At 36.9% G+C, this 20,250-nt stretch overlaps 1 protein-coding gene across 2 annotated transcripts in view; it reads left to right on the top strand.

Moving 5' to 3' along the window:
- Positions 1 to 18,116, top strand: part of LOC130088087 (metal transporter CNNM4) — a 38,549-nt gene extending 20,433 nt beyond the window's left edge. The window contains exons 4-8 of one of the 2 annotated variants that reach the window (XM_056254704.1): positions 1,068 to 1,237; positions 9,350 to 9,446; positions 11,357 to 11,419; positions 14,791 to 14,966; positions 16,243 to 18,116. In XM_056254704.1, coding sequence (XP_056110679.1) covers positions 1,068 to 1,237; positions 9,350 to 9,446; positions 11,357 to 11,419; positions 14,791 to 14,966; positions 16,243 to 16,482 — 746 coding nt within the window. In that variant the 3' untranslated portion in view covers positions 16,483 to 18,116. The remainder of the gene's footprint in view (positions 1 to 1,067; positions 1,238 to 9,349; positions 9,447 to 11,356; positions 11,420 to 14,790; positions 14,967 to 16,242) is intronic. The other variant, XM_056254705.1, reaches the window with a different exon arrangement.
- Positions 18,117 to 20,250: the final 2,134 nt, after the last annotated feature.

Raw genomic sequence — 20,250 nt, 5'->3', positions numbered from 1 at the left:
CTCATTCCCCCCAGCGTCCCCAGGCGGAAAACCAACCTTGCAACATGGGGACTAATGGTGCGTTCATGTGCTATGGAAAATATGATATTTTCCACTTGTGAACTGGTATTTACCAGTGTGTTGCGTTCAAGTGCTTTTGTTGTCGTAATGTGGTAAAAAGATGGAGATCCACACCTGTTATTTAGCTAAAACTATTTTAGATTGCTTAAGTCATCTGCTACAGCAAGAAAATGATTTATCAAAACTCAAACGGTAAATAATATGCTGTATATTTTCTAGATCATGAATAGGACATATTTTTACCATTCACAACTCTTGCGTTGCTCTCCGCCATTTTGAAAAGGTCAAAGGTAATCTCATCTCGGCAACTCGTGCATCAAAATATTCTACGAGTTGCCCAGTGGAAAATACCACATGAGGGGGTGTTCATGTGCATTTTCCATGTCGGCTTTTGGTATTTACCATAATTACCATAGCACGTGAACGCACCATAACATCCCGGTAAGTTGGAAATAGGAAGTCTCGTGAGAAGCGAGAACGAGCGAAAAACACGAACTGCTTTATGGCAATTCGACATAATTCTATGATACTGTGTATGATGTATTATTACCCACCTCGGTAGACATAGCTCCACACGATAAAGTTGGCCGGCTCCGATAATAACAACTGCACATAAGCAGCGGAAGAAAGCGGGAGGAAGGTGCCGCAAGTGAGTTTTTTTATGACAGTGTTGTGAAAATATACGCCGCACAGCTGTAGGGGGAGCTAGATGAGAACACATGCGACAACAAAAGTGAAAATCAGCCAAGAAATGGCTAGAGTTGCCAAGTGCCCCTTTAAAAATTTTTCATTGTTAGTTCATGTTTCCTAATGTAGTTAACTAATGTTAAGAAATGAAACCCTAATATAAAGTACCACAAACCAACATGTTTAATCTTATTGTAAAGTGTTACAGGTCAGGTTTCTCAAAAAGTAAGACAATATGCATCTTAAATTAAGCAAAATGGTCTATAAATTTGACATCTCTTGTCTGTCTGTTTCTGTCTCTGTCGCCTGTGTCTCCGCAGAGGTTAATTTGTTCAGTCCATCTCTGATATCAGAGAAAATCCTTCTGCGTATCCTTAAACACCCTGATGTGATCCAGGAGATCAAGTTCAACGAGAACGAAAAGAAATCGCCGCATCACTACCTTTACCTGCGCGGCAAACCCGTGGACTACTTCATCCTCATACTGCAGGTAACGGCACAAACCGACTCCTAATCACCTGATCCTTACCTGGGTCACGGCTTGCAGCCAATTGGACAGACGAGGTGTTTTAAGCGGTTTAAGAAAACAGGCTTTGGCTTGCAGCATGAGCGTGTGGGTTTGGCATTGCCTTCTTTTGTCACATGCTAAATTTGAAGAATTGACTCAACAGAACTGCTGGCTTACAAAACAGTTTATCAGGGCTATATGATGATGTTTGGGTACAGCCCAGCTGATCATCTATGTTGTGCGCTATGGCCTTATCAGAAATGATTTCAGAGGACCTCAAAAGAAGGTTTTGGTTTTAGATGTAGAAGTTTTGACACTAGCGATCAAAAGTTTAGTCGGTAAGATTTTTTGTTTAAAAATGTTTTTGAAAAAAGTATTTTATGCTCACCTAAGCTAAATTTATTTGATCAAAAATGCTGTAAATGTAAAACTGTTTAATATATATTTATTTATATATACACTCACCGGCCACTTTATTAGGTACCCCATGCTAGTAACGGGTTGGACCCCCTTTTGCCTTCAGAACTGCCTCAATTCTTCGTGGCATAGATTCAACAAGGTGCTGGAAGCATTCCTCAGGGAGTTTGGTCCATATTGACATGATGGCATCACACAGTTGCCGCAGATTTGTCGGCTGCACATCCATGATGCGAATCTCCCGTTCCACCACATCCCAAAGATGCTCTATTGGGTTGAGATCTGGTGACTGTGGAGGCCATTTTAGTACAACTCATTGTCATGTTCAAGAAACCAATTTGAAATGATTAGAGCTTTGTGACATGGTGGAAGTAGCCATCAGAGGATGGGTACATGGTGGCCATAAAGGGATGGACATGGTCAGAAACAATGCTCAGGTAGGCCGTGGCATTTAAACGATGCCCAATTGGCACTAAGGGGCCTAAAGTGTGCCAGGAAAACATCCCCCACACCATTACACCACCACCACCAGCCTGCACAGTGGTAACAAGGCATGATGGTTCCATGTTCTCATTCTGTTTACGCCAAATTCTGACTCTAACATCTGAATGTCTCAACAGAAATCGAGACTCATCAGACCAGGCAACATTTTTCCAGTCTTCAACTGTTCAATTTTGGTGAGCTCTTGCAAATTGTAGCCTCTTTTTCCTATTTGTAGTGGAGATGAGTGGTACCCGGTGGAGTCTTCTGCTGTTGTAGCCCATCCGCCTCAAGATTGTGCGTGTTGTGGCTTCACAAATGCTTTGCTGCATACCTCGGTTGTAACGAGTGGTTATTTCAGTCACTGTTGCCCTTCTATCAGCTCGAACCAGTCTGGCCATTCTCCTCTGACCTCTGGCATCAACAAGGCATTTCCGCCCACAGAACTGCCGCTCACTGGATGTTTTTTCTTTTTCGGACCATTCTCTGTAAACCCTAGAGATGGTTGTGCGTGAAAATCCCAGTAGATTAGCAGTTTCTGAAATACTCAGACCAGCCCTTCTGGCACCAACAATCATGCCACGTTCAAAGTCACTCAAATCACCTTTCTTCCCCATACTGATGCTCGGTTTGAACTGCAGGAGATTGTCTTGACCATGTCTACATGCCTAAATGCACTGAGTTGCCGCCATGTGATTGGCTGCTTAGAAATTAAGTGTTAACGAGCAGTTGGACAGGTGTACCTAATAAAGTGGCCGGTGAGTGTATATATATATATATATATATATATATATATATTTAATGTAATTTATTCCTGATGACAAAGCGATTTTCAGCATCATTACTCCAGTCTTCAGTGTCACATGATCATTCAGAAATCATTCTAATATGCTGATTTGCTGAAGTAACATTTCCTATTATTATCATTTGGAAACGGATGTGCTGCTTAATATTTTTGTGGAAACAATTTCAGGATTCTTTGAATGTAAAGTAAAACAAAATCCTTTGTAGCATTATAATTGCATTTCATGTCACTTTTGTTCAATTTAATTCTTCTTTGCTGAATGAAAGTATTAATTTCTTTAAATACAATTTTACTGACCCCAAACTTTTGAACAATAGTGTAGATGAGAAAAACAGTTATCAGAAATAGTAATAATTAACTGCTATATGTGCTGATGTGGGCAATTGTGTCCCAATTTCATTTCCCTTCAAGATAAGAGAGGAAAGTTGAAGATTCAAGAAAAAAAGTTGCACTTTTGATACATGTATATGTGCCGGTTGCTTCTGGAAGAATTCAAAATGCAGAAGCTACAGTAAAAAAGAGGCTGTTTCTGTATGTTTAGATTTTTTCGAGGGGAAAAAAGAAAGAAAGAAAAAGTATCTTGTCTTGACTTGAAACTCTCAAGAAAGGCATCCCAAAAATAGGCTGCAACTGTTTTGTATAAAGAACTGAGCCAAAATACCTTGTAAGTGTTGCGCAACTGAAGTAAAGGAGCAATAAAAAGCATTTAATGGAGGTTATTGCCAATAAAGCAGGTTTAACTACGAAAAATATGTCTGCACGCGCTTTCCCGTCCATTAGCTTGGTGATTTTGCCCTGTGTTAAATTGTTATCACCTGGATGAAGCTCATCTTAGATTTTTGGAGCTTTTCACATGCCAAATCCAGATGACTTCCTAAGTGCAGAGTTGTACTTTTTCCCACAGTGGAACAGTCATCCATCACGTATTCCTTCATTCATTCTCTCGGTCTCTTTCTTGGATTTGTTGTTGTTATTATTGGCCTCTAAACAATCATTAGACCATTCAGCTCATGATGGTTAAACATCACATGCACACCTCAACCTTTCAGTGATTCAGTGAATTTCAGACCTCACACATTGTTTCTTCTATAATGAACGTTCAAAACTATGATAATCCACTAAATAAATGCGGGGAACCACATAACATCACAAAAATATTCTTCATGTTAGTTTAAAGGTTCGTGATTTTGTTTTGGAGGTCTCCTACAATAGATTTACATGCATCCAAGATGAATGAAAAAAAAAAAAAACTTTTATTTTTTATGATATACAACGCAAAAACCATATAATTATGCAAATTTGTTACATACCTACGTAGGTTCGAGCAGGAAGTAAGACGACTTTTTTTTCTTTTTTTTGCCGACGACTTCAGAATCGGTTCTTTCTTTCGAGAGACACTTTAATCTTTGAAACTTTGCAGAACTTTTACGTTCACAAACAGCTATATTACCGCTACATGAAAGGTAATATCTGAAAAAGCATAATTGGGTGCACTTTGAACTTTTTTGGCATTTACGCTTCTGAGAGTGTGAACTTTGTTTGCTTGAACTGTCATGGAATTAACTTGTCAAGTTCAAGCTCTCCGGTTAAAATGTCTGAAGTTAGTTCACCCGGTGTAGATTATTCACAGCGGGAAGGAGATTCATTAATAGATTATGAAGAGCACACTAGCAGCAGTTTGAGGCTGTTAAATATGTCGGGCATCTGTTTGTGTGGCTTTTTGTTGTTTATTATTTAAAGCCGCTCAATGGTGTGTGTGTGTTGGAAGCAGGATGTGCTGTATTATTATGATTATTATTTAATACATTGACTGTGCTTGCAAGTAGACTTCCCAACATGGAGACCTTTCTTTCCTGGCACCGGTTGAAGATGGCCTCCAGCCAGGCCTCCAGCTGAGAGCGGGCTGACTGACCTTCATCAAATGTTAATGCTGCTTTCTCTGAGGTGTCAAGCTATGTGCTAAAGATCCACTTCTTCTGTTGCGCTCCTGTGCGTGTGTGCTAAAAGGACTTGGAGTTTGTGAGGAGTTTCCAATTTGCACTTTAACTTAAACTTAACGTTTTGGCACAATCCGAAGACCTGACATCAAGAAAAATAAATAGACATAACAACTAGTAAAACATAAGATGATAGACAAATGAAGACAGGATTTCAAGGAAGGTTTCAAATTTTGCTTTAAATATTTTATATATTCAAAATGTTTTTTTTTATAGGTTTATCTTTTAATATTATTTTTCTAATGTTAAGATAAGACAAACCATTTTGATGTTTATTTTTGTATAGTCTAAATTTAAGGTTTTAGATAGTCAAGAAAAACTGTAAATTTAGCTTTTAGATTTTTTTTTTTTAATCGACACCATTGTAAGGCCGTCTAATTCGATCCAATAGCGGAATTCAAATTAGCGGTGAAGGTCTCACGCGTGTTCTTGGATTTTTAATTAAATGCAATACATTTTATCTTATGTATTAACTCGTTTCATCTGACTCCATAAAATGAAAAGGTTTTTCAATGATATCTGTGCATCATTAAATATACGTTAATGTTTGACTATTCCTTTTAACTCCAATGAAAATAACGTCAAAGTCTGTTAGAATAATCAAATATAACAATTTATTATGTCAGGTAAAAGTATTATGCCAATTTCATAATCAGTTCAAAGATCATCAATACAAAACATCAAATGCTCTAGGATAAGAGAAATAGATGCAAACCCAACATTTAAGAACTACATGTGTTAACCTCACGGGCTATCTGAAATACAGAAAGAGCCCTGAGCTCTCGTTGCATTTTCCTTATATAGCCAGACCTTATTTGATATGTAAAACATGAGACAAATGGTCAGAAGGTGTTAACTCAAAAACACACCCTTCTGTGTGCAAGATATTTCTATATTCTTAAGAACTTTATTACCTTTTGATTTACTTCTTTTGGAATGAGACATTTGTACCAGTCACCCTGAGACCTTTAAAATGATACTAAACACAATCCTTAACGATAATCATTCACATTAAAACCATATATATATTCTTGTGTGAGTTTTAAGTGTTACTGAGAGAGAGAGAGAGAAAATGTAGATGAGATGCTCAAAGGAAGAGGGGGAGGGAGTCAAATGTTAATTTCCAACAAGATCCTTTGTCTTATAGACCTGTGGTGAGGTTGATTCCATCAACCAGTTCTTCCAGTCTTACACCATTAGTTTCTCTCTCCAAATCTAAAAACAAGATTTAGTTCAAGATTAATCTAAAGTTTAGCTAAGGGGCCGTTTACACCACACCGTTTTCAACTAGAAACTAGGTCTGCCCCCTAATAGTCGAAATTTTATTAGTCAGTCAGTCGCAGAAAAAATTAACCGAAACTCGGCGTATAGGCTTCTCACCTCAAAGTCATGAGAAATATATAGAAAGCTTGAAATATCATGCGGCAAGCTTTATGTGAAAGGTCAGGACTAGTCAGTTATTGAGGTCCACAACTGGAGATTTAGCTTTGATATTTTGAACGGCAGTGCTTTGAAGATGTATCAATGCAGATTCTCAGTGAGGGTTTTAGATGATTTACTTTCAGGTTTTGAATCATCCGCTGTGATTTAAAGCTCTTATTATTTATAATATGTAGGTCTTCATTTTTGTGAGCACTGATATTTTTATGAAACAAAACCTTATAGTTATTTGGCCTGTTTATTTGTTAAATATCTGTTGGTCACTGTACTGAAGGGCTCTGCTTGCTTGGTTATATATTAAATAAATATGTCTGGTGGAGTAACTGTAAAGCTGCATAATTATACAGGACATCTTCAAGAGCGTCTAATTGTTCAGACAAACCACTGTCTAATTGATTTTGGATATATATAGTTTTGCACATACCTATTTTTAACTCTGCGTCGTGATGAAGAGAATTACAGCAGTGCAGGAAGAGAGGCTGTGATTGTCTCCTCTGTACACAAATATTTGAAGATGTTTGCTTGTGCTCACTGTTGTTAGTAACTCAAACAATGAGCCGTTAAACATACTCATAGTAATTTTACACTGTGTGCATGGCCACCCACGTTATGTTTGTGAATGATTGACAATACTGACGCTGAGAAGAGGTTACTGAGTGATGCAACTCAACGAGGCCTTCTGCACGTACACACACACACACACGCACACACGTATATATAAACAAACATTATCTCTTCTCAACACCTCTATTATTCATACAGCCCATCTGCCTGCCATTAAAGGCTCACTGTGTGTATAAGGTAAAAATATTCAAATGAGTTGGCTAAATCTGACAAAAGTTTGCAATATAAAAATACAATATTTGGCTTCATTTAAAAACAAATAAATGTGTTTGTATTATTATTATTATTAGTAGTAGTAGTATTATAATTTATTATTATTAAAATGCAAGAATTAGCTTCTTTAAAAAACAATAGAAGTCAATGTTTTGTATTATTATTATTATTTTTATCATATATTAAAATCTCAATATTTATTATTTATGATTTACTACTATTTATTAAAAAACAATTGGCTTTATTTTAAAATAATATTAGTATTATTAATAATAATTAAAATGACAAGAATTGGCTGGACTTAAATAACGATAAGTCTCAATATTTTTGTATTTTTATTTTTTAAATGAACTCAAAAATGTGTTTTATTTAGAAACAAAAGAAATTAATTGTTTTATTGTTATTATTTTCACTATTATTTATTAATTTAAATATTGGCTTTAGTAAAAACAGTTGAAGTCTTTGATGGTCCTGATTTAGCTAAGTTGGTGTTTAACTGTATTTGTAAGAACTGGATATGCGAGATTGTTTGTTGTTGACATCCTAAGGCGGGATTTGCTTGTTATGCGTGTTTATAAAGGACAAATGTGAACTTTTACCTTTATATTTACCACACCCTTCATACACATATGAAGGGTATACACATATATTTACACCCTTCTCACAGTCGTGGATTTGCCTATTAAGTGGCACAATGACAGTCAGGACGACCTATTTAAAGATCTCTCCTCTCCATTTCTGATGTTTGTGTGTCTGTACTTTTTGTCCTGGAGGTCTTTCTCTGTCAGTTTGCATATTTGTGAAACGTGATTGATCTGATCTTTCCAGAAAAACGGGATTCATGCAGCTGCTGCAATCCCTCCCTGCAAACAATCTAACTACCTTGATGTTCGCAGCGGTGTGTGTGTGTGTGTGTGTGTGTGTGTCACTGCATTGTGCACCTCATTATGTGGACATCCGTCACTCGTGGTATTCGGCCCCCTCTCTCAGAGCATCATTGTTGTCTCAGTGGATTTACTGTGCTACAGTTCTCACATTCCTCTTGACCAGAGCTCACATTCACTCACTCCTATCGTTTTAATCCACTCAGGGCCTTCTCGGTCTAAAGCTAGTTGTTCATTTATGTGTCTGTCCACCTATGTGGTGGTGCTTCTGGGAAACTAGTCTTGTGGTATGATCTCATCTCCACTATGTCTCCAATTCATTCAAAGGTTTAGTTCACCTAAAAATGAAAAATCTATCATTTATTCACACACTCAAACCCTTTTTTCCATACAACACAAAGAGAAGATGTTTTGAAAAATGTTCATGCTTCTGATTTCAATGCAATGAAAGCATACTTTCATCAGCAGACCTTCAATCGAAGACATGATTTTCAGTGATTAGTAACTTTAATTTGACTTTCTCGCATGAAGCTGTCATGTGGCTATTTGTACTACTTTTTTGTACAATACCTTTTTTGTCCATTTTTCGAGCTTGTCAAAATTTTGAAAAGAGTACTGTGCTTGTTTCAGCAATAATTTTTTTTTTTTAACTGAGCAGATTTTCATCAGAATTTACACTACCATTCAGAAGTTTGGGGTCAGTAAATTTAGTTTTGAAAAAATGTATGCTTTTATTCAGCAAAGACGCATTAATTTAATCAAAAGTTACAGTAAAGATATTTAAGACATTCTATTTCAAATAAATCCTGCTCTTTTAAACGGTCTATTCATCAAAGAATCCTGATAAAAAATGATCATGTTTTCCTCAAATAATTTAGCAGCACAGCAGTTTTCAACATTGATAATAATAAGAAATGTTTCTTGAGCAGCAAATCATCATATTAGAACGATTTCTGAAGGATCATGTGACACTGAAGACTGGAGTAATGATGCTGAAAATTCACCTTTGACATCACAGGAATAAATTACATGTTCAAATACATTTAAATAAGAAAACAGTTATTTTAAATTGTAATAATATTTCAGAATAATTGTGTTTTTACTTTGCTTAAACCTACAATTTATGCACTTTCTGATATCAAATTACAATTTTATTATTATTATTATTATTTTTGTTGTTGCAGTGGTTGTTTTAAAAAACCCACCCAGAATCATCTTCCTTTATTGTTTACAGGGCCGTGTGGAGGTGGAGGCTGGGAATGAAAACATGAAGTTTGAGACTGGACCTTTCTCTTTCTATGGAGTCATGGCTCTCAGCGCTCCAACACTAGGTGAGTCAAACACACACAAAGTAAAACATACATCAGAAATGCATGCAAACCAAGACTCTTTTCATACTTCTTTTTATCAACAACTTCAAAATAGGAATCGATAGGACAGTCTAAACCTCTAATATTTGATTTACCAACATGCACAAACATACTACATATTGTGTTACTGACCCCTTCAAAGCTGTGGGATCATATATTAAGTGACTCGACGTCAGGATAGTCTGTTTAAAGATCATATCCTACAGACTATCCTTTCGGATTTGTGCATGGATGAACAGTAGGTGGTCTTGTTTGTGCATCTGTGTGTGCATTATGGTAAAGGCCACATTATGAAAGGGTTCAACAACAGATGGGAAAATACTTTAAAGCAACAATTGGCTTTGCCACTAATCACTCATAATTATAATTATCTCAAGTGGGATACTGGGACTTTCCAGGCCACCCATCTTTACTTGTTGAGCTCTGAAAAAGCTGTAGATCATCGCCCTCTAGTGGCCATCTGCTTCCTCTTAGTTCATTTAAAGTGTTAGTTCACCCATAAATGAAAATTGTCATAATTTACCGTCACTCACCGTCATTCCAAACCTGTATGATTTTCAGTGGTGTACAAAAGGAGATTGTTGGCTGAATGTGGATGTTGCCCTTTGTCATGTAAGAAAATGGGAAGCTCCAAAAAGGACAGAAAAAGCATCATAAAAGTATTTCATACAACTTCCACCGTATAAGCATTTTGAGTCCATACGATAGCTTTGTGTGAGGAACAGACCAAAGTTGAAGTCACTGGCTCTGCCGTAGCTTGCATATAGTCGAGGTTTCTTCTTATATTCCACCTGTTCAACAACCAGCATGATGTAATGCATCTTCATGTGCATAATTATATCTGTGCGAATGAGATTTGAGAGCTGTGATGGAGAGGAGGCTTTATAGGGATTTATTAATGACTTCAATTTCAGTTTTTTCCCTCACACAAAGAGCAGCGTGAATGTTCCGCACATGATCTCCTTTTGCGTTCCACAAAAGAAAGTAAGTCCTTTTTGGATTGTCATCAGGGCGAGTAAATAAATATACATTTTTGGGTCTATTAACACTTTATTTATAATAGAGGTCATGCTGGTGTTTTTCTATCTGTGCTCATGAATGTACACTATCGTTCAAAGGTTTGGGATTCATACAATTTTTTTAATGTTTTTGAAAGGAAATTCCAATGCTCACCCAAGGCTGCTTTATTTGATCAAAAATGGTTAAAAAAATTAAAGCCCACATATAGGATTTAAAATTATACCATAATTATACCATAATTCATAATATGGAAATAAACCATAGGAATAAATTAAAAAATAATTAACTCTTAGAAGAAAGGGTGCTTTGTAGAACCTTAAAGTGTTTCTGTCAGGTCTCCATAGATAGACCCTTTTAGGGGTTCACATCAGGAGACCACTTTATACATTTAATTTGAATTAATTTGGTTTTAATTGTTTTTAATTTGGTTTAAATTGTATGAATTAATCATGAAAGTATTTCCTTATTTAGAACGTTTTTGGCATAAAGTGTTCTTTAAAATTGAGCCAAGAACATGTGGGCTCTATTTAGAATCCCATTGAACCTTTTTTTCTAAGAGTGAAATCTCTCTAATCTTTTTCAGGATTCTTTGATGGATAGAAAGTTGAACAGCATTTATTTGAAATAGAAATCTTTTGTACCATTATACATGGCTTTACTGTCATTTTTGATCTATTTAAAGCGTCCTTGCTGTAATAAAAGTATTAATTACTTAAAAAACATCTCACTGACCCCAATCTTTTGAACGGTAGTGCGTGTCTTCTTGTGTTTTCCCTCTACCTGGACTTCCCTCTTCCCTCAACCCTGTCTTACATGTCCCATCAATCTGTCTTTCTCTCTCTCGCTCCCAGTGAGTGTGTCTCGTCCTCGTCACCTGTCTCTTAAGAGATGCTCTCTCTTCTCTCGTTTCCCAGGTAACTGCCGGCATGTCGGGGCTCTAACCACTGACAGGGAAGGGTCAGACTGATTAACAGTGATTGTTTTTGCAGAAGAATAGTAAAGTAGATAGGTTTTTTGTTTACAGGCACCAATAACGTATCACTTAGATTTATCGTAGATTTGATCAGATCAGTTCTCACCCACATGTTCCAAGCCTGTATGAATTTGTTTCTTTGTGGGACACAAGATAAGATATGCCAAGATATTTAGCAGAAAAGCAGCTCTTTTCTATAAATGTACAAGTAGACACTTTCAAGCCACAAAAAGCACCATAAAAACGGTCCATATAATGAATATGTGCAAGCATTTTCAGTGAATATCAAATTAAATTTGTGTCTTTTTTGTAATAATAATGTAAGGCTCAAAATGTGGATGCTGTAATGGTGCTTTAATATGTCTTTTTGGGGCTTGACATTCCTCAGGATGGCTTATTTTTTGTTTGATAGAAGAAATAATAATTTCACACAGGACAATGAGAGGGAATAAATAATGACATAATTTTGAAATGATAAAATTATGAAATCATTTTTTTCTTTTGGGTGAACTATCCAACTGTGGGTTGCTGTACTTAGACTGTGCCAGTAGGTGGTGATATCTGAGTGGAGCTTGCCTTTATCTGTGTGATATCCATCTGCATACCTTTATCCTTTTGTCTGGTGTTTCTTAACATCATAATGTATTCATTCTTACACACTTACACACATTACAACAACAACTCTAAATATGTACGCTAGCTTTAAAAAATTTGGGGTTGGTAGGATTATTTTTTTAATGTTATTTTTTAGTTTACAATGTTATTAGTTCCTGTGATGGTAAAGCTGAATTTTCAGCATCATTCCTCCAGTCTTCAGTGTCACATGATCCTTCAGAAATCATTCTAATGTGCTGATTTGCTGCTCAAGACAGTTGTGTGGAAACCATAATAAATTTTTTTCAGGATTCTTTGAGGAACAGAAAGTTGAAAAGAACAGCATTTATTTGATATCAAAATCATTTGTAACATTATAAATGCCTTTACTGTTACTTTTGATCTATTAAATGCATCCTTGCTGAATAGCTTTCTTTCGTAAAACCCCGAACTTTGAACGACCATGAGTTCCTGCATTGTCTTATACACTCACCTAAAGGTTTATTAGGAACACCTGTTCAATTTCTCATTAATGTAATTATCTAATCAACCAATCACATGGCAGTTGCTTCAATGCATTTAGGGGTGTGGTCCTGGTCAAGACAATCTCCTGAACTCCAAACTGAATGTCAGAATGGGAAAGAATTTTGAACGTGGCATGGTTGTTGGTGCCAGACGGGCCGGTCTGAGTATTTCACAATCTGCTCAGTTACTGAGATTTTCACGCACAACCATTTCTAGGGTTTACAAAGAATGGTGTGAAAAGGGAAAAACATCCAGTATGCGGCAGTCCTGTGGGCGAAAATGCCTTGTTGATGCTAGAGGTCAGAGGAGAATGGGCCGACTGATTCAAGCTGATAGAAGAGCAACTTTGACTGAAATAACCACTTGTTACAACCGAGGTATGCAGCAAAGCATTTGTGAAGCCACAACACGCACAACCTTGAGGCGGATGGGCTACAACAGCAGAAGACCCCACCGGGTACCACTCATCTCCACTACAAATAGGAAAAAGAGGCTACAATTTGCAAGAGCTCACCAAAATTGGACAGTTGAAGACGAATGTTGCCTGGTCTGATGAGTCTCGATTTCTGTTGAGACATTCAGATGGTAGAGTCAGAATTTGGCGTAAACAGAATGAGAACATGGATCCATCATGCCTTGTTACCACTGTGGTGTAATGGTGTGGGGGATGTTTTCTTGGCACACTTTAGGCCCCTTAGTGCCAATTGGGCATCGTTTAAATGCAACGGCCTACCTGAGCATTGTTTCTGACCATGTCCATCCCTTTATGGCAACCATGTACCCATCCTCTGATGGCTACTTCCAGCAGGATAATGCACCATGTCACAAAGCTCGAATCATTTCAAATTGGTTTCTTGAACATGACAATGAGTTCACTGTACTAAAATGGCCCCCACAGTCACCAGATCTCAACCCAATAGAGCATCTTTGGGATGTGGTGGAACGGGAGCTTCGTGCCCTGGATGTGCATCCCACAAATCTCCATCAACTGCAAGATGCTATCCTATCAAAATGGGCCAACATTTCTAAAGAATGCTTTCAGCACCTTGTTGAATCAATGCCACGTAGAATTAAGGCAGTTCTGAAGGCGAAAGGGGGTCAAACACAGTATTAGTATGGTGTTCCTAATAATCCTTTAGGTGAGTGTATTTTATGTGCCCTGTATTCATTTTTGGGTGAACTACTCCTTTAACTCTCTTCTCTGAACCTCTCTACTACCACCTTGTAGTGATGATGAATGTGTTTGCATGGCATTCTCTCTCTCTCTCTCTCTCTCTCTCTCTCTCTCTCTCTCTCTCTCTCTCTCTCTCTCTCTCTCTCTCTCTCTCTCTCTCTCTCTCTCTCTCTCTCTCTCTCTCTCTCTCTCTCTCTCAATTAATAATGCATTGCAGATGTGGAAATGTGCTGATGCATTGATTGTATGGGCATTTTAATACCTTTTGCTTGCTATTATGACTGCAAGGTAAAAGAGTTCGATAGGAAGGGGATCTTGATTCTAACCAAATTTAAATTTGATATGGTCTTTCACTTAAAAAATGTGTACAGAATGAATCAGCAGGGAAGTTTTTTCTTATCATGGTAAAAGCATGAACTGTTGACCTTTTAAAAAACACACGAAAGTGCATCCAGAGTGTCAGCACTTTCCCAAGGACAAAACTGTGAGCAGATGAGAACACTCATTTTCTACCGTCCAGTTTTTTTGGCTTATTAACTTGTTGGAAATGGAGGACATTTACAAGGCTAAAGGGCATGTGGTATTCATCTTCATTTACTTCATTTACCATCTCTCTCTGTTGCCTTTTACTATCTCTTTTTAAAAATGTTCAAATTTGCAATTAAAAGGTAGGGTTCTGGTTGTAAAATCCCTTTCATAATCTTGGGAAATAGAAAAATGTTTGTATTGATATCGTATGAACTTTTCAGTTCTAACTGTTCATGAACTCAAGGCTAGATTATTGTAATGCTCTACTGGGTGGTTGCCCTGCATGCTTAATAAACAAAGTCCAGTTGATCAATGAATGCGTCCTTGCTGATAAAAGTATTATTTAGTTTTTTGGTTTATTTTTTATTTATTATATTTTTTGCACTGTAACTCCTATACACACTGTATATCATCATCGTGTAGGCCCGTCTGTTATCATTTACTCGCCCTCCTCTCTCACACCTTTTCAACATTCCATGTGTGTGTTTCAGAATTCCGCTCGCCCTCTCACATCAGCGGACTCAACCGATCTGCGTCTCTAAACTACTCGGATCACCCTGAACCTCAGTCTGTTGGTGGCAGCAACACGCAGCTCAGCAGCGCTCCATTGCCACAGTACACACCAGACTTCAATGTCCGAGCTCTGGCAGACCTACAGTTTGTGAAGGTAAAGATATGGTGTTAGTGATGCACCAGAAATGGTCAAAACCGTTATGGAAGGCCGAAATCCAAAACGGTGACATTTAATTAGCGCTTCTACAATTGCACGTTTTGGCTGTGCCAGCGTATGTTTCATGTGCACAATGTGGATAAACTACAACAGGTAAACATGTCTGCTACATGTGTGTCGGGTGGACACTAGGGCTGAGTTGACGATATTGATTTCTCATTTTAAAATCAATGAAAGGAAATATTTGCGTTTTTAATTGTAAATAATTTATCCGTGCACATATTTATTTTTTTATTCATGTGCCATCGTTATATTCATCGTTATATTTAATCAAAATAACTTCCCCTTCCCTTCTTGCAGCAAAATTTCTTCAATACTCTACGTTTACTGGTGCGAGGGCGGGGACAACCTGTCACTCACAAAGGACCCACCTATAGAAAACCACAACGATTCAACCATCCAATCAATTCCCCATTGACAAAATCAAGCCCCGCCCTAAATTATTTTCTTGTTCTAGAAGCCGACTTTATTCTATCTTCATTTAGTCTATGCTGTTTTCAGTTGATGCGTGAGCAAAACTTCACTAAACTTTATTTGTAGCGCACCTACCATACAAAAACCGCAATAAGCTTTGTTACTTTTGATATGAAGCAAAATCTCATCTTTTAATTCTGTCATTTTTATAGCAAAATACAAACGGCACGTGAACCGATCATCTTTACTACTAGTTATAGCACGAAATAAACAAGTGAAAGATATAGTAGAACATACTGAAATGTATCATCGCTCAATCAACAGAACAGCGTGTAAACAATGTCACGTATTTACATTATGTATTTACACACATTACATTTAAAAGCCATTCAATGACCATAACTAGTCAACTAGAAAAAATAACTCTCGGGAGGCTAAATATATAAAGCATTTTGCTATATATATTGATACAATTTTTGCTTAACCTGTTGTCTTAAGTTTAAAATGAAAACAAGTTCTTACTACAGCTACCGTTTAAATATTTATATTTCAACATAGTTATATAATAATAAAAAGGTTGATATAAAAACTGCCCAATGTACAATTCAGATGTTTATGTATGCTTCATTGAACTTAATTTTCGGTTTCTGTTTTCAGCTCAATGAAAACTTTCATTTTGGTTTTGTTTAATTAATTTCGGTGCGTCACTAATATGGTTTATTCCTTCATCCATCCAGAAATTCCACAAGATATTCCAAAAAACCCTCACAATACCTTTCCATCTCTTCCTGTTTTCCAGATCACACGCTCTCAGTATCAAAACGGTCTGATGGCGTCTCGGCTGGACAGCTCGCCCCAGTCTCCAGACAGCGGACACGGCCGTGTGAATAACAGCACATCATCCATTCCCGATCCCTCGTCGGAAAACATGCTCTCGCTCACGGATGCCCCCGATGAGACGACCTCGCTCCTCATTGAACAGAACAGCCAACCCACGTGCCAGGCCAACCACAGCACACACAACGAGAGTGCCATTTGACACACTCACACACAATTCACCGATATCCCACACACCCATTGGACATTTAGCACTTTTTCCCAGACCCGTTTTAGCGCTAGCCATTACAGTATACCAGTGTGGGTCTACGAAGAGCAATAGTTTGCCGAGACATCTAAAGAAGACTTTGTGTAACCCATTGTGCAAGACGAAGGCACAGAGAAGCCAAAGTGTATCTGGACTGAGAAAGGACCCCTGTTTCAGACAGACTCTCTGGGGTGTTTTATAGACTGTGCGAAAAGAGCCGTTTCTATATACATGAAGATGTTTATTTTGTCATTTTTCTATTGAGGTTGCTCACAGAAACGCGAATGAGGGAAACTGTGGATCCCTTTTTATTTGGTGTTAGTCCATAGCTCTGTCATATTTGTACCAAATTCTATATGTGTGTGAGAGTGAAAATGAAAGTGAGTTTGTGATAGAGATATACGTGCCAGTGTATGTTTGTATATACGACAACGCATGAGTCCGATTTGGCCGTTGCAGCCCACGTAAGCAACAACTCAGGGAGACGCTGAGCTTCACATACTAATTGCATGTTCGATAATTCCCTATTGATTTACGTGAACCCATGCGACAAGTGATCAAAAAAAGTGAAGCATGCTGTCGTCAAATGCACCAAACAGTGAAATACTAAGATACACTGCATCTCATACACATGGCATCCACATGTCATTTCTATGTCCGATATTTCTGCTGGTTGTCTGTGGAGGTTTGTTAATGTGATGCAGTGTTTGTGTATGTGTAAAATTGTCCTTTTGAAAATAATGCATTGACTTTTTTTTTTTTTACTCCAAAGAGAACAAGCATTTGTCGTTGTAGTACAACTGTAATTGGAGTCACTTTTCTGCACAAGACGTTTCTGTGTGATTCGAGCTCTCGAACTGTATCTGTTGCTCCCATTGGACCAGAGGTAATCTAACCAAAAGAATTTTACTCTTTGCTGTATTTATTTAGAATTCAGTTGAGGTTGTATATTTTTTAAATGATTTTTTCTTTTTTATTATTATTATTTTTGTGTGTGATTTCTTAAAATTGCTGTGCGTTTTATATGCTGGTTGACATGGTACAGACTACAAATTGTAGATGCCTAAAACTAGGAGATGGCAGGTTCAGGAAGTGACTTCATAAAATGTACTGTTTCTTTGCCTTTTTTGCCTCTGTGCAAGTCTTTTGCTTTCATACCAAATATGTTTGAAACTGATGAGAACATGGAAGATATCTTGCTTGGACACATGGACACAAAAGCCTCTTCAATTATGTAGCATCTCTCGATTATGATAAAAAGGGGTGCAAGAACTGCACTGTGTATTTCTATTTTTGGCTGTTGACAGCTGCTCAGTTTTTTTTCTTCTTTTTTTTTAAATTTTTTTTAAGAAAACACTCCCTGTTCGTTCAAACTGTTAATCAAGTTATTTCCTGTCCTTCTCAAATTAGTAATGAAATACATTGCGAGTTAACACAGATTATTTTTGTTTCTTTAATGGAAACTGAAGGTGTAACAACTTATTGATTCTTTTTATACTGTATTTTTCCAAGTTATTTTGTGGTTTGGGAAAGGTCTTCTTTTAGATGATCTGAGTTTGGCTATTAAATTATTTATTTAATCAGTGTAATATGTTTCATATTCTTGTATTCCTAATCAGTGCTATTTTATAAACCTCAAATGAGAATGTGTAAAAGGACTAAAGGGATGTAGTCCTTTTATATGACTTTATATGAATCATTTCCTGTTTTTCCATTGTTAAGTGTGATTTATTCTGTAAATCATCCAGCTTTCCCTCTGACTCTTCCACTGTTAAGCACAGCAAAAGTGCTGTTTAACAATTCAGATGTTCTGCAATCTGCATTAAGTCATCAGCAGGTGTACTGACCGGTGTTGGGGAAAGTTACTTTTAAAAGTAGGCCTATTGCATTACTCCCTCAAAAAAAAAAAAAACTAATTGTGTTGCATAGTTACTTTTAGTGGGAAGTGATGCGTTACATAACTTTTTGTTAATTTTTTTCACCTGGACTAGGCTTACTTGTTTATTTTTTAATAACAAAAAAAAAAGTTAATGGAAAGTCCCTTTCACACCAAAAGTGTAATGAATAAGCCTCAGGCTGAATGAAATGCAAATACACACCTGTACGGAGTAGAGGACGCAGCTCAAACAAACCTTTCAGCTGTGCTGCCATTGTAGATTGTAGAAGAATATAGGATACGAGAAGAAAGTTCAACATTCAATGAAAAAAAAAAAAAAAAAAAAATTGTGATATTTAGCTAGTCATTTTTGCTTATGAGTATTGAATTGGATAATTGAATGTCAGCAAAAAATACATTAGTTAAAGTGAGATAAAAAAAAAGTACATTTGTGTAATTTAACATATTGCAAGTTTGCGCAATATTCTGAGTTGGCATTTTACTGTTTTTATTCATTTTGAGGAATATTGAATCTGTTTTTGTGCAAGTGAGAGTAAATCCCTGCTCACATTCAGTCTACAATAACCATCATGTCTCTGCACTTACTCCCGATTTCTCTCATGTGGACAGGAGAAGTGTCACTCAATAAAGGGGAAAACTAAGTAACTTCCGTTACTTATTTAAAAAAAAAAATGCAACTCAGATATTTTGTTGTAAATTTAAAAGTAATGTGTTACTTATAGTTACTTGAAAAAGTAATCTGATTACCTAACTCAAGTTACTTGTAATGTGTTACTCTTAACACTGGTACTGACTAATGTTGATGATGTTCATGAGAAAGATAAGCCAGCTTTGAATGAAGAACTAAGGCCTGAGCCTGAATCAGATGCACATCTTTTAGATATTATGGCTGCGTCTGAAAGATTAGGAAGCTGACTTGTTGCCTCGCTGCACTATTAGTAAATGACTTTAGCACTTGAACAGGAAGGTAACTCATGGTCTACTTCTGAATAAACCAAGGATATGTGTATTGATCTGTAATCAGGCAGTAGTGCCGTGTACGATTATCGATAATCATTCGATTGAATTGGTCGAAAGTTATAAGTACCTATAGGCACTATTATCGATAATAATAAATTTAATTTAGCAGAGAATACTGATATAGACGGTGTAAGATGAGTCAACAAAGACTTTATTGTCTGTGGAAATTAGCCAAATTTAATTTGAACAGAATTGATGACATTGTCAAAGGTTGTAAATGACTGCCATAAAGTATTGGGTGTAAAAATTGCCTGGGTTGTCAGATTCGTTTGATATGCAGGTGATAAAGAAAGCGCGTCACACCATATCTGACACATCTCACACATCTTTATGATGCATTTCAGACCCTCCCCTCAGGATCTTTGTATAGGGCCAAGACAAATAGATTTCAATACCATGTGCCATACGTTTTCTTAATTTAAATAGGAAGAGGTCATTTCAAATTTTGTTTTCCTAATGTGCTATTAATGTTGTGTATTTGTCTGTCTTGCATGTGGTGTAAAAAACAAACAAAAAAACTCCCATGCAGAACAAATTGTCCCTAAGGCCGGGGGACACATTGGTCAAAACATTTACTCACAATCTGACCACCAACCACAACTTTCAGATGCCATCGTTATTATTATTTATTTATTTTTGCTCCACTGTTGCACAGGAACTGGAATGCACAGGTTTGTGGGATATCAAAGGCAAAAAGATACAGCTGCCTTCAAAAATTGTTCAGATGAAGCAAGTGTGGGAAGTGAAGTTAACATTGATTTGTATGTTTCTTGATGCCTTCATTCCTTAGATTGTATCCTCAGAAG

Source organism: Rhinichthys klamathensis, unplaced genomic scaffold, assembly GCF_029890125.1.
Source record: "Rhinichthys klamathensis goyatoka isolate OS25496 unplaced genomic scaffold, OSU_Roscu_1.1 h1tg000114l_1, whole genome shotgun sequence".
In the NCBI taxonomy this organism is placed as follows: Eukaryota; Metazoa; Chordata; class Actinopteri; order Cypriniformes; family Leuciscidae; genus Rhinichthys; species Rhinichthys klamathensis.
Note: the sequence above shows the minus strand (reverse complement) of the source record. Positions and strands in the feature narration are given on the sequence as shown.